The 15,802-nt window shown below is 35.4% G+C and overlaps 1 protein-coding gene and 1 non-coding gene across 2 annotated transcripts in view; one reads left to right on the top strand and one right to left on the bottom strand.

Annotated features, from left to right (window-relative positions):
* Positions 1–15,802, top strand: part of RGS22 (regulator of G protein signaling 22) — a 162,911-nt gene that overhangs the window by 106,715 nt on the left and 40,394 nt on the right. The window contains exons 14-18 of the mRNA XM_064384452.1: positions 3,538–3,732; positions 5,608–5,700; positions 7,615–7,787; positions 9,351–9,513; positions 15,427–15,585. Coding sequence (XP_064240522.1) covers positions 3,538–3,732; positions 5,608–5,700; positions 7,615–7,787; positions 9,351–9,513; positions 15,427–15,585 — 783 coding nt within the window. The remainder of the gene's footprint in view (positions 1–3,537; positions 3,733–5,607; positions 5,701–7,614; positions 7,788–9,350; positions 9,514–15,426; positions 15,586–15,802) is intronic.
* LOC135278172 (small nucleolar RNA SNORD77) lies at positions 7,081–7,147 on the bottom strand. Its single transcript, XR_010345725.1, has one exon. It is a non-coding gene; the product is annotated as a small nucleolar RNA SNORD77 (small nucleolar RNA).

The following is a 15,802-nucleotide window of genomic DNA, read 5'->3' as shown; positions in this document are numbered from 1 at the left end:
ACCCTGCCAGCTTTAAATTCTTGACCTGTGAAATTTCCCTTTCAAATCAGTTTCACTTTGTGACACTCATATCCCATATATATACTCAGCAAGTATCTATTGAATGCCTATTATATGCTGAACTTCAATATTCTCTTTTAACTACTCTACATACCCTTCTCCCTTATCTTAACCACTGGTTCTTTGATACTCTACCCTGCAAATTACTGTATTACTACCCTGATTTTTACCTTGTTTGCTTTCCTATGTGTCATAGACCTCACAGTAGATAATTTCACTTGCACTTTAACCAGCACCTTTGATTCTTTTGTTGCTTTAACTTCTTTACTTATATATATATTATATGTATATTCCTCACACTGTTTATTGCTGTCTCCTATCTTTAAGCTAGCTCTTCATTTGGCTTCGCAGCATTACTCTGACGTGGTTTATGTCATCTCTGACTTCTATTTCTCAGGCTCTTTTACTTTTCCTCTGACTTAATTCATTATTATTATTTTATTTTGCAGTTACATATTTATGGATATTTACTCACGTATTTGTACTTTCCATTGTTTTCTAGTCCATTCTGCTTTTGTCTAGAGCCTCCATTTAATATTTCATTTAGTACAGGTCTGCTGGTGATGAAGTCTCTGTTTTTGTCTGCTGATTTATAACATCTTTATTTTGTTTTTCATTTTGGAAGGGTGTTTTTGCTAGACATAGAATTGTAGGTTGGCAGTTATTTTCTTTTGGCACATTAAAAACTCAAGGCTGGAGTCAATATCTAGTCCATTCTTGCTCTCAGGGTATTTTGAGAGCTTAGAATGTTTATAGGGACTTCCCCACTGACAGGTCCTGAACTATAATCCTTGTCTCCTCATCATTGCAAAACTTCCAAAAACTCCATTTATAGGTCATTATAAGCATTTTGACTTTTATTATGTGTGAGACGGGAAGCCACTAGAGAGTTTGAGCAGAGGAGTGCTGCACAAAAGGATTTTTCTGTCTGCTGTGGTAAGAATAGACTGTTAAGAAAGCAAAGAGGAGTCTGGGAAGACCAGTTAAGAGGCTATTGCAAAAAAGCAAGCAAGAGGTGAAGGTGGCATATAATTTCTTGTCTAGCTATTAAAATAACTGCCAAATTGCCTCAAATATTGATCTTAAACTATCATAGCCAATGATGTTACTCCTCAGTTAAAATCCTTCAGAGATTCCCCATTATATCTTCAGGTAAAAATTCAAATTCCTTAACAAAGGATAAAAGATCATATTCATGCTTTGGTCCCTACCCCCTTTAAAGTATCTTCTCTTATTCTACCTCTTTCCTTTAGCCAGTCTTTGAAGCCTAAAGTCTCTCTAGGTTTTAAAGCTCCCATAAGCCTCCAGGCATTGACCTGTGTTTTGCTTCTGCTTGGGCCATCTGTCTCATCAACTCTCTTCTATTGTCTGATTATTGACTCCAACTTATCTCTAGAGATTCAGCTTAACAATTATCTTCTGGAGGCCAGGCATGGTGGCTCATGCCTGTTAATTCCAGCACTTTGGGATGTCAAGGTGGGCAGATTGCTTGAGCCCAGGAGCTCCAAATCAGCCTGAGCAACATAGCAAGACCCCATCTCTTGAAAAAAGAATTATTTTCTCTCTGAAAAGTTTCTAGAATTATTTCCTTCCCTATTCCAATACCTAAGTGAATCTTTTCTGGGGATTTGGAAAATTTCATAAATGTTTATGGCATCTACTGTCTGCCAAGAACAGTTTTAGGAATTGGAGATACACTGGTGGATAAGCTACAGTCTTTACTCGCAAGGATCTCAATCTAGAGGAGAAGACACACAAATACATAACTGCATTATAGAGTGACAGGCATAGCAGCAGCAAGTGTGATTGTTGGGGAAGAATGTGAGTGAAAGCTTCCTAGAGGAGGAGAAATCCATGTTGGTTTTAAACACTAAATTAGTTCATCAAGCAGACAACATATGTGGGGTAGTGTAGACATCCAAGATGGAAGGAACAATATGTGCAATGGTATGAAATGGCAAAACAGCAAGACTTAGGGAAATTACAGAAAATTTGTTTTTGAATGTAAAATTTGAAAGATAATTAATGGGAGATGAGCTTAAAAGAATCATTGATGATTTTATTTATAATACATACCTCTATTATAGCACTTATCATACTGTATTATAACCATCGATATTCATCTCCATGTCACCACCAAATTGGCTTCTTCAGAACAGGCATTGACTCTTGTTCATTAATCTTTGCATACATAGCACCTAGCCAACTGTCTAAGTATGCAGTATGTGGTAAATGCTTATGTTATTAACATGGATCCTTTAAGACTTTTAAAATATTATTTTAAATAAGACTATTACTTGCTGTTTGGTACAAATTTATATCTGTATCTGTCTATGCTGAGTCTAGATGTTATCAGGTTCAAATTCTAAGTATGTGAAATAAAATTGACAAAAAGTACAAATTAATTTGAGATTCTTAATAAAACTCTATTTAAAATGTTCAGGGCATAACATATCCAGTATGCAAACATTTTTTAAACAAAATGTTATTACATTGCTTCTCAGATATACGTAACTATTGAGAAACAAGACAATTAGTAGAATGGAACAAATCTTTGTGGCAGGTTTGCTAGATGTTCTATGTATATCTTTCCATTCACTCTTTTTTTTTTTTTTTTTTTTTTGAGATGGAATCTCACTTTGTCACCCAGGCTGGAGTACAGTGGCATGATCTCAATCTCGGCTCACTGCTGCCAGGTTCAAATGATTCTCCTGTTTCAACCTCCTGAGTAGCTGGGATTACAGGGGTGCACCACCATGCCCGGCTAATTTTTGTATTTTTAGTAGAGATGGGGGTTTTACCATATTGGTCAGGTTGGTCTTGAACTCTTGACCTCAATTGATCCACTGGCCTTGGCCTCCCAAGTTTCTGGGATTACAGGCGTGAGCCAATGTGCCCAGCCTCCATTTACTCATTTTTTTCCTGTATTTTTTTCACAGCATTGGATACCAGGTGGAGAGACTTAATGGCGTAAAGGGATAATTAGAAAGAGTCTTAAGAACTCTGCAGCTCAATTTTGTAGGGCAGGTAGTCTGTTCGGTCTCTAGACTAGAAGACTAATAGCCAGCTTTTTAGTCCTGGTGTATTCTTGCCTCTTGTTTCCAAAAAAAGTATTTCAGGCCACTTTGGAAACTAACACAAATGTGTTAGAAATATTGTGAGCATAAAGGAAAAAAAAAGAGGCACATAAACTCAAATTTACCATGATAATATTTAATGCTTACTCAGATTTTTGTCATCTGAGAAAAATTGGCTAATTGACTAATTACTGGTAAAGAAATTGGAAAACAAAATGAAAAACAAAGTCTTTCATATAGATGTATTGCTTTGTGTTAAGTAGTTTTACCCATATTTTCAAGAAAAATATCACATGGGCTTATTTGCCTTCTCTTAGTTTTTAAAAAATGCCTATGCTGAGGTGTCTGCTAACCATGATGGCTTCTCCCAACATCCTCTCCCTTCTTGCCTCTTCTTCAGTATCTTTTTGCCACATACGTTGCTCCTTCTGCCACCCTTGACATTGGACTCCAACAGGAAAAAAAAAAAGAAATTTATATGAAAATACAGCCACCATTTGAAGACCTTTTTGACACAGCAGAGGAATATATCCTTCTCCTCCTTCTTGAGCCATGGACAAAGATGGTAAAATCAGACCAAACTGCTTATAAAAAGGTACTGTGCCACTGATAAATTGAGTGCAAAACCACTGAAGTTTACTACAAAAAAATCATCAGGTTTACTGCTGACGATAAGCAGCATTGTTAACTCACAAGAGAAAAACTGAAACAGGTCTCACATGGACCAAAGATTTAGAATTAAGATTTGGCTAGACTCAAAACTTGGGCAGGGTAATATTTATCCACTTGATTTTTTTTTTTTTTTGTGCCAGTTTTCCTATTATCACCTAACAAAAGACATTATGTCATTTTTTGCTCTCTGTACAAATATGTCAGAGTAGAGAAATCTGAGTTTTGGTTTCCTGTGAATAAGTAAATATGCCCTTCTTGCTATTTTTCAGCAGTAGCCTTAATTTTGATTAACAGAAAAGCCTATTTCATTTTATGCTAGATGAGTTTCAGTAAATATTACATCCATAGAAAACATAAACGTTTCCTATGTATTGTGGAGATCCTCTGACTTCAGTGCTTCTATTTTAAAGTACCCCCAGATGTTCATCAGGTCAGACTGCTTGACTGGATACAAGTTTCAACATGTCTTTTGTCATCCTGAAAGAGGTCATTTTAAGCCTCAGTGCTTGAATATTTTCACTATTTTTATTAAAAGGTGGAGGCAATTTGTTTAAATATTTATACTGAATCACAAATTAAAACCATCTATGTATACTTTTTATATTAAATTAATGCATGTACTGTGTACCAAAGGCCATTTCACGTGGAACTCTGCTGTCCTTGCATTGCTATTCTTTGCTCATATCTCCTCAGCAACTTCTTAGATCGACATATAAAATTAATACCAAAACATCTTGGATAGAGTTACCTTACTGGATTGTGACTGAAACAACTGTTGTGATTTACTAAGTTCAATGACCAAAATAATTAGATTTCTCTTTGTCCTGAAAAATTAGCATAGCATCCTTTTTACTATAAAAATGCATATATGACAGTAGGAAAATTTGGAAATCTGATGAAGTTTTAAAAAATTCTCTCCAGTCATTATTTTAAATGCAGAGTATGCCATAGAGGATGCAGTTATTTAAAAAAAAGATTTGGAACTATAACTAACTTCCCTAAACCAAAAAGTTTTGGCATTAGTCATGATTCTTATAAAATGCATGGAACAAATGGTACAGTTTTTAATAGGAGGAAAGATAAATCTCTCTTAGTTCTAGAAACTTCCTTCTAGAAGTATGAGGATTTCTCTAAAAGCCCAGCTGACTGTATTCTGTAGACACTTTCCCAAAAAGAATAAACCAGCAGACTACCAAAGCTAACTATTAAATACAGAAAGTTCTCAGGCAGCTCTTCAGCTAAGCTAGTTTTTCCTTGCAATAGAAAAACAGAGAATGGTCTTGTTCTCCTGACTACATGAAACAGTGCATTACAAACTCTGAAGACAGAGACCTGATACGAGGTTTCATTTGATGATTAACTGTCTCCTCTCTTACTACAGCATTAAAGCCTTTGCTCACATACTAATAACAATATGGAGTCTGGTCATTTCTTGTTTTTTGAATTATTTGCTTCCTAAAGCTAGTGGCATCTGCTTTCATGACTATTATCCTGTTATATTGAACAGAAATTGTAAATATGACCAATATATTTGCATTGTTTGTAAGTTTACATGGGGTGTCCAGAAAGGAGGAATGATCTTTGGTGGCACTATATCATTACACAGAAATGTATGCATTTTTTATTGCATCCTTTTGAAGTGTGACCCTGCTGTAGCTAATCTTTTGAACTATGTTATCTTCCTGCTTTTGCCTTGAAAATAATTTGCTTTATTGGCAACTGTGTTTGTTTTTCAGCCCACTGTTACTAGCAAATTGTACATTCTATTGATATTACAAGCTTTATTTATTTTTTTTAGGTGGAGCTGGTGGAAGAAACTCGACAGTTAGACTCCACATACTTCAGAAAGCTACAGGCTTTGCATAAAGAGACATTTTCCAAGAAAGCTGAGGTGAGACAACTTTCTACTTAGAAAAACAAACTTTTTATCCTGGAGAGGGTTACCACTTTATGTATTGGGCAGGGGGAAATTGTAAATTGAGGATATCATGTATTACAGAGTAGGGGATAGGCAGTTTCATTTTTTTGCTGTTCCTTTGCCTAGCATGCCGCATTTGACAGGTGTTGCATTTTATTGACATGTTTGACAAGGGAGCCAGAAAAACAAAGCAGATGAGGCAGCACCGGGAGTCAAGCCACTCATTTGCCTTGTCTAAGACCAGACATTTGAGCCTTCAACTGTGTTATATCCCTTTGAAGGTTATCAGTTATTTTCTGTATGGCAGCTGCTCTTTCTATTTGTTGTCAGGTTACAAAAGAGTTAAATTGAGTTTTCTAAACAGAAAAGAAACTGTTGTGTGACAGCAATAGGGAAAACAATAAAGAAAAAATATATGGATAGGAATTGGGGAAGGCAGTAAAGAGATCCTAGGACTGACCAGGATATTAAACTGTTATTTTGATTCATAAAATTGCATCTTTTGGATTGGCTAAGTAAACATAATAAATCCATAAAGCCATAAAATTAAATGTGTACATCTACATAAAAATAAGTTAATTAACCTGGAAAATGTTTAAGATATATTAAGATTTTTGAAACAGAAACACTGGTATGGTATGATCCTGTTGATGTAAAATTATGTATGTATTTCTGCATGTATTCAAATGTATAAAAAGAAATATCTGAAAAGATATTCACCAAAATATTAAAGGTAGTTAACTCTGAGTGGTAAGGTTTCAGGTGATTTTTTTTAAACTTTCTTCTTTGTACCTATCTGAAATTTTTATTCTTATCCAGAAGTTCTCTATTTGATATACTACTACTATCTTGCAAAGTATACATAAAAATCCATAAAGGTAGCATGATATAAGGTATTGTAAACTCTATGAACCTAACTTTATAACGCTATCCACAATCCTTCTACATAAGGAAAATTAATTTTTAAAACATTGGTAGCTTATCTCATGGACGCTTTACAAAAACAAATAGGGAGATGAATTAGTTATGTAAGGAATTATATAAGGAAGGGCCTTTTAAAGAATAAGACTCTTTTCCTCTTTGCCCTTTAGGGCTTGTAAACTGTTCACGAAACATCAGAGGTCATAAAATTACCTAAAAATTAACTTTTATGTGAAGGTGATATTTATATTATCATATCATATCATATTATATTATATTTGAAGAATGCATTATTAGATAAGTAACGTATTATTCTATAACGTTTGAAAATTATATTATAAAATAATGTCTTATGTTTATGATATACTGTTAAGAAAAAGAACCAGGTCACAAAACTATAAATAGGTACATAATCCTATCTTCATATTTTAAAACTACATCTGACATTGTAAATCTCTTTATAAATTCAATCTGCTGAACTATGCAACCATCATAGTATCTAATCTTCATTTTTTATTTTTTATTTATTTTTAATTTTTATACCTTTCTTCATTTTTTATAAACTGCATGTATTATACAAAGAAGACTGGAAGGATATATTTAAAAATGTTAACGGTGGTTATCTTTGAATGGTAGTATTATGTATGATTTTTATTTTCTTATTACAAAAGACATGTTACTTCTATACTTAGAAAAATATAATAAAGTTAATATTTTGCAAGCAAGTGCTTTGTACAGTGAATGTTTACTAAATATTTATGAAAAGAAGGGAATGGAATGAAAACAAACAGAACAGAATTTGATATGTTAGAATCTGAAACACAAAAAGTCTTAAGCCACTTCTGCCATTGAATTGTTAAATGGCCTTAGCCTAATGGTTAATTTTTCTTTCAGTTTCTCTACTTAAAATTATAAACAATTTGTTGTGTTTAAGAGACTTTTTTCTGAAAAGTATTATTTCACTAGGACACCACTTGTGAAATTGGAACTGGCATTTTATCACTCTCTAACGTCTCTAAACGAACAGAATATTGGGATAATGTTCCTGCAGAATACAAGCATTTTAAGTTTAGTGATCTGCTTAACAACAAACTGGAGTTTGAACATTTCCGTCAGTTTCTTGAGAATCATTCTTCAAGGTGAGGGACATAACCATGTATTTCTCAGTGAAAATATTTTTCTAAGTTACTAGTTTTGATTCAACATAATATAATAGTGAATTGGTGCTGTAACAGATTTTACCTATGCCAATAAAAACTGACAAACATGATTATCTGAAATCAGTATGGGTAACTTTTTTAAGTTGAAGTACATTTTAATTGTAGCAACTTCCAAATTGTCATTTTAAGTAGTTACACAATGTTAATACTTTTAGCATTGGCTAGCTTAAACCACCACTGTGCTTTATTTTTTCTCTTTTCTACTGTTTCTTCCTTTTCATTTCTCTAGACTGGTATTTTAATTACTATTTCTGGAATGTGTCCTTTTTATATTTCATTGAGATATTGAAATTATAGTATTTTATAATTTTTATTAACTGATATATAAATGAAACATTTTTTTTTACCCAGAATATTGGAACCTTATAACATACTTATCTAATATAAACTGAGGTCTTGAATATATTTTTCTTCTAGTAATTTTCTCCCTAGTTAACAGAAACTGGTTAGATCTTGGCGCCAAATTTCACTGTATATAGTTTCTCTTCATTGTAAAGAGGATTTTTGTATCTTTTTATTTTTTATTTGTTAATTTCTTAAATTTTTGTGGTGACATAGTAGGTGTATATATTTATGGGGTACATGAGATGTTTTGATACAAGCATGCAGTGTGAAATAAGCACATCATGAAGAATGGTGTATCCATCTCCTCAAGCATTTATCCTCAGAGTTACAAATAATCCAGTTACACTTTATTTTAAAATGGACAATTAAGTTATGATTGACTAGTCATCTTATTGTGCTATCAAACAGTAGGTGTTATTCATTCTTCTTCTTCTTCTTTTTTTTTTTTTTAGACATGGTCTCACTATGCTGCCCAGGCTGAAGTGGCATGATCTCAGCTCACTGCAGCCTCTGTCTCCCGGGTTCAAGTGATTCTCATGCCTCAGCCTTCCCAGTAACTGGGATTACAGGCATGCACTACCATGCCCAGCTAATTTTTGTATTTTTAGTAGAGATGGGATTTTGCCATGTTGACCAGGCTGGTCTCAGACTCCTGACCTATAGTGATCTGCCTGCCCACCTTGGCCTCCCAAAGTGCTGGGATTACAGGCATGAGCCACTGTGCCTGGTCCTTATTCAATTTTTTTGTACCCATTAAGATGAGGATTATCCTAAATTTGGCCTTTGGTCAAATGACATGAGATTTGTGGAAATTTTCTCATTTGTTTTTGAAATTGATGAAATTAATGAAAGAACTCTGAGATCCCACCAATATGGTGATATATATATTTTTTTCCTCATCCCAATACTCCTTTGTAATCATTCATATATTTAGCCAGGATTAGGAGTATAATAGAGTCAACCTAACTGGCCTAGAAAGGGATCAGAGGTACAATATCGGGTTCATTATTTCCATGATCTAATGCAACTAGTCAAGATAGCTACTTTCCAAATTCCATCAAAACAACAATCTGGTAATTAGTAGAATTTAGAGAAATAAATGTGAAGAGCTAGACATTGTTTTTGTTTTCATTTTAGCATGGATCTTACGTGCTGGACAGACATTGAGCAGTTCCGGGCAATAACTTCCAGAGATCGAAATCAAAGGGAGGCAAAAGCTATATACATTAAAAACAAATACCTTAATAAAAAATATTTCTTTGGACCCAACAGTCCAGCGTCTCTGTATCAGCAGAACCAGGTATCAGCATGAAAACCTATTTTTTATATTGATGTTTGAGAACCTGTATTTTATTTCTATTTTTTTCGACAACCTGAAAGTCTCTTATTTTCTTTTCTTTTGTGTATGACTAATGTGTTAGAGACCTTTGATATTTATTTAGATATTTATGGGGATCTATAAATGAAATGTCTTTAATATTCAGGAATTATATACTATAAAGATGTGTTACTCTAAAAATTAGTTTATAGAATAACTTTTGTTCATCTACTCATTGACTCATTCAACAAATATGAGTGCCTTTGCTATGCCAGACTGTTCTAGGTGCTCATGATAAAGTGGTGAAGAAGATGGACAAGCTCCCTCCACCTGTCAACATGTAGGAAAACAGCCGTTATCAACCATGAAGCCAAATATCTACCACTTTTCTGTTCTTCTCTGAACTGATATTACTCCAAATATAATTGATCTTTGAAAATCCTCTCTATTATGGAACCTAGAGCAAATATTATAAAAGAAAAAAAAAGAAAATCATCCTTACAATTGTATTTTTCCCAGATACTATTTTTATTGACCAGGACATATTTGAGCATTTTGTTGGATGAAGGTCCTATGGCCTTAATCACAATCTATTAATAACTAAATAACTAACTATCATTACACTGACGGCAAAAATATAAGATTGGGCTAGGTGCAGTGGCTCACACCTGTAATCCCAGCACTTTGGGAGGCCAAGGCAGGTAGACTGTTTGAGGTCAGGAGTTTGAGACCAGCCTGGCCAACATGGTGAAACCCCGTCTCTCCTAAACATACAAAAATAAGCCAGGTGTGGTGGCACACACCTGTAATCCCAGCTACTCAGGAGGCTGAGGCAGGAGAATCCCTTAAATCCAGGAGGCAGAGGCTGCAATGAGTGGAGATTGCACCCCCGCACTCCAGCTTGGACAACAGAGTGAGATTGTGTCTCAAATATATACATAAAATTGGAATTCAGCAGTAGGTTTGTGTTCATGTAATACTGCTCATGAAATATGACTCAATTTTTATACTTTTGAAACATAAAGAATTATTATAATTTAGTTTGAAGTTTGTTAGTGCTGCATTAATACCTAAAGGTGTAATGTATGGCTAATGATTTTTTTTGTTTGGTAGTTTACAAGAATGCATATTCTAATGGTATATATTAATAAAATACAAATTTCAGATTAATGCTAAATTCAGTAAATTAAAGAAAAATTTAGAGAGGTTCACAAGTAGTGCATACCAAATTTAAAATCTAGATCTTTGGGGTGCAGGAGAAATTAGCAAAAGTCTTTGGTAGCAAGAGGGAGCAGGAATTCTAGAATTAAGCAACTTTGACAAAAGCGCTTTGTCCTTAGTTCCCTGAGATACAAATCTGGGACACATTAGCAAAAGTGGTTGGGTGTCTCAATAAGCACAAGTATGAAATAAACACATGGAAAGCATTTGTTTTCTATTTGGCTTGTGCTACATTGCGTGAGGTTTCATGGTATCTGATGCTACTGTGTGAATCCTCCATAGTACACACAACATGCTGAGAATCTAAGTCAGTGAAAGTCACCCCTTGCTATCATAGCAAATGGATGTGCTTACTACAGAGGAATTTTCCCAATGATCCTTCTTTGTCTTTGTCATTACTTTTAAAATGTATTTTATACTTAAGGATGTCTGCATCACATTGTCTTATAAAGATTGTACTAGTTCAGATTTCAGTTGTGTGGCCAATTTGCTCTTTGATTAGCAAAATAGTCTTTTTTTTCTTTCTTTCTTTTTTGTTATTATGCAGAAACAATCATAGTGTTGATATTATTTAATTATTAAAGGAGGACTCAAGACAATTTCCTTTTTGTTTTTGTTTTTGTTTTTTTTTTTATTGCATTTTAGGTTTTGGGGTACATGTGAAAAACATGCAAGGTTGTTGCATAGGTGCATACGTGGCAGTGTGATTTGCTGCCTTCCTCCCCTTCACCCATATCTGGCATTTCTCCCCATGCTATCCCTCCCCAATTCCCCACCCCCCCGCTGTCCCCCCCACTCCCCCACAACAGACCCCCATGTATAGTGCTCCCCTCCCTGTGTCCATGTGTTCTCCTTGTTCAACACCCGCCTATGGGTGAGAACATGTGGTGTTTGATTTTGTGTTCTTGTGTCAGTTTGCTGAGAATGATGGTTTCCAGGTTCATCCATGTCCCTACAAAGGACGCGAACTCCTCGTTTTTAATGGCTGCATAATATTCCATGGTGTATATGTGCCACATTTTTCCTGTCCAGTCTATCATCGATGGGCATTTGGGTTGGTTCCAGGTCTTTGCTATTGTAAACTGTGCTGCAATGAACATTCGTGTGCATGTGTCCTTATAGTAGAACGATTTATAATCCTTTGGATATATGCCCAGTAATGGGATTGCTGGGTCAAATGGAATTTCTATTTCTAGGTCCTTGAGGAATCGCCACACTGTTTTCCACAATGGTTGAACTAATTTACACTCCCACCAACAGTGTAAAAGTGTTCCTATTTCTCCACATCCTCTCCAGCATCTGTTGTCTCCAGATTTTTTAATGATTGCCATTCTAACTGGTGTGAGATGGTATCTCAATGTAGTTTTGATTTGCATTTCTCTAATGGCCAGTGATGATGAGCATTTTTTCATATGCTTGTTGGCCTCATGTATGTCTTCTTTTGTAAAGTATCTGTTCATATCCTTCGCCCATTTTTGAATGGGCTTGTTTGTTTTTTTCTTGTAAATCTTTTTTAGCTCGTTGTAAATTCTGGATATCAGCCCTTTGTCAGATGGGTAGGCTGCAAAAATTTTTTCCCATTCTGTTGGTTGCCGATTCACTCTATTGACTGTTTCTTTTGCTGTGCAGAAGCTGTGGAGTTTGATTAGGTCCCATTTGTCTATTTTGGCTTTTGTTGCCAATGCTTTTGGTGTTTTGGTCATGAAGTCCTTGCCTACGCCTATGTCCTGAATGGTTTTGCCTAGGTTTCCTTCTAGTGATTTTATGGTGTTAGGTCTTATGTTTAAGTCTTTAATCCATCTGGAGTCAATTTTAGTGTAAGGTGTCAGGAAGGGGTCCAGTTTCTGCTTTCTGCATATGGCTAGCCAGTTTTCCCAACACCACTTATTGAACAGGGAATCCTTTCCCCATTGCTTGTTTTTATCAGGTTTGTCAAAGATCGGGTGGTTGTAGATATGTTGTGTTGCCTCCGACACCTCTGTTCTGTTCCATTGGTCTATATCTCTGTTTTGGTACCAGTACCATGCTGTTTTGATTACTGTAGCCTTGTAGTAGAGTTTGATGTCTGGTAGTGTGATGCCTCCCACTTTGTTCTTTTTGCTTAGAATTGACTTGGCTATGCGGGCTCTCTTTTGGTTCCATATGAAGTTTAAGGTGGTTTTTTCCAATTCTGTGAAGAAGGTCATTGGTAGCTTGATGGGGATAGCATTGAATCTGTATATTACTTTGGGCAGTATGGCCATTTTCACGATATTAATTCTTCCTAACCATGAACATGGAATGTTTCTCCATCTGTTTGTGTCCTCTCTTATTTCGTTGAGCAGTGATTTGTATTTCTCCTTGAAGAGGTCCTTTACATTCCTTGTTAGTTGTATTCCTAGGTATTTTATTCTCTTTGTAGCAATTGTGAATGGCAGTTCGTTCTTGATTTGGCTCTCTTTAAGTCTGTTATTGGTGTATAGGAATGCTTGTGATTTTTGCACATTGATTTTGTATCCTGAGACTTTGCTGAAGTTGCTTATCAGTTTCAGGAGCTTTTGGGCTGAGATGAAGGGGTCTTCTAGATATACAATCATGTTGTCTGCAAATAGAGACAATTTGACTTCCTCCTTTCCTAATTGAATACCCTTTATTTCTTTTTTTTTGCCTGATTGCTCTGGCTAGAACTTCCAGTACTATATTGAATAGGAGTGGTGAGAGAGGGCATCCTTGTCTAGTGCCAGATTTCAAAGGGAATGCTTCCAGTTTTTGCCCGTTCAGTATGATATTGGCTGTCGGTTTGTCGTAAATAGCTTTTATTATTTTGAGATACGTTCCATCGATACCTAGTTTATTGAGGGTTTTTAGCATAAAGGGCTGTTGAATTTTGTCGAAGGCCTTCTCTGCATTGATTGAGATAATCATGTGGTTTTTGTCTTTGGTTCTGTTTATGTGGTGAATTACATTTATAGACTTGCGTATATTGAACCAGCCTTGCATCCCCGGGATGAATCCTAAGTAGGATATCATGGTGGATAAGCTTTTTGATGTGCTGTTGTAATCGGCTTGCCATTATTTTATTGAAGATTTTTGCATCTATGTTCATCATGGATATTGGCCTGTAGTTTTCTTTTCTTGTTGAGTCTCTGCCAGGTTTTGGTATTAGGATGATGTTGGTCTCATAAAATGATTTGGGAAGGATTCCCTCTTTTTGGATTATTTGGAATAGTTTCAGTAAGAATGGTATCAGTTCCTCTTTGTATGTCTGGTAGAATTCTGCTGTGAACCCATCTGGACCTGGGCTTTTTTTGGGTGGTAGGCTCTTAATTGCTGCCTCGACTTCAGACCTTGTTATTGGTCTATTCAGGGTTTCGACTTCTTCCTGGTTTAGGCTTGGGAGGAGGCAGCTGTCCAGGAATTTATCCATTTCCTCCAGGTTTTCTAATTTATGTGCATAGAGTTGTTTGTAATAATCTCTGATGATGGTTTGAATTTCTGTGGAATCTGTGGTGATATCCCCTTTGTCATTTTTTATTGCATCTATTTGATTATTCTCTCTTTTCTTTTTTATTAGTCTGGCTAGTGGTCTGTCTATTTTGTTGATCTTTTCAAAAAACCAGCTCCTGGATTTATTGATTTTTTGAAGGGTTTTTCGTGTCTCTATCTCCTTCAGTTCTGCTTTGATCTTAGTTATTTCTTGTCTTCTGCTAGGTTTTGAGTTTTTTTGATCTTGCTCCTCTAGCTCTTTCAATTTTGACGACAGGGTGTCAATTTTAGATCTCTCCTCCTTTTTGTTTTTATATAAAACAATAGTATTAGTGGTGGTATCATATTAATATTATTGCTCAAAGGAGAACTAAGAATAGGGCAGTTGTTCCACTGAGCAATCCAAAAATTTTGAGTGGTATGCACACAGAAACAGGTAAAGAGTGAGTTATGGCAGGAAAAACCCATTAGTAGGTTGTTGAAGCCAATAATTAAACAGAAGGAAAATTTAGATCACAAAGAAGTTGTGTTTTACAAATGGTACTTATTGTCCATAAAACATGACTTCTCTGCTTCCTGCTGCCTCCGTTTTCTGCTTGGCGGTTGTTGGAACAGCCCTATGTTACCACCACTACAGCTGCACTGTTCTAGGTGCATAGTGCACGACAGCTACCATCACCCTGTTTCCAACCCAATATTTGTTGGTAATATACATATTATAATATCTGAGTCAAGATTGTCTTTTCACTAATTAACACATTTTCCTCATCCACAGAAGAAAATTCTTAAATGGATCAATTTGACTATAATCACAGATTCACAGGATATTAGAAAACTAATAGACTAATGTCTTCATTTTTTGGTTGGAGATACTGAGTCCATGGAGAAAAAAAAATGCCATTGCTATGGTCACACAGGATAAAAATCCCACTTCTGTGCTCTTTTTGATATATCATAAGTAAGCAAAAATCATACATCTAACACAACCACCACATAAACCACAATTGTCTGTCTGATTTTAGGGGAGTTACTGTACACAATATTGTGTGATTACTCAGTATAGCAAGGAGATGTTATACAGAAAATGAAAATTGGCACCTCTCAGAGTGCAGCAAATGGTTTTATAGTGAGTGAATGAATTAATGGCTATTAGTGTTTCTTTTAAAAAGCACAAGTTTGTAGTTTCTGTTTTCATTTTAATTTTCTTAGGTAATGCATTTAAGTGGTGGCTGGGGGAAGCTTCTCCATGAACAGCTTGATGCACCTGTCCTAGTTGAAATCCAGAAGCACGTCCAAAATAGGCTAGAAAATGTATGGCTGCCATTGTTTCTTGCAAGTGAACATTTTGCAGCACGTCAAAAGATAAAGGTATATAAATTAGTATAATCTTCTGATAGCAGTTGTCAGTACCTACTGAAACTTCAAATGTGTATACCTGGTGACCCAGCCATTGTACTTCTTTTTTTTTTTTTTTTTTAGGAATGGGTTCTCTCTGTCACCCAGGCTGAAGTGCAGTGGTATGATCCTAGCTCACTGTGCTCAAGCAATCCTCCCACCTCAGCCTCCCAAGTAGCTGAGACTACAG

The sequence above is a fragment of the Aotus nancymaae genome, unplaced genomic scaffold (genome assembly GCF_030222135.1).
Source record: "Aotus nancymaae isolate 86718 unplaced genomic scaffold, 86718_ANA_hifiasm-v0.15.2.pri h1tg000036l, whole genome shotgun sequence".
NCBI lineage: Eukaryota > Metazoa > Chordata > Mammalia > Primates > Aotidae > Aotus > Aotus nancymaae.
This window is presented reverse-complemented; position numbering and strand designations above follow the sequence as displayed.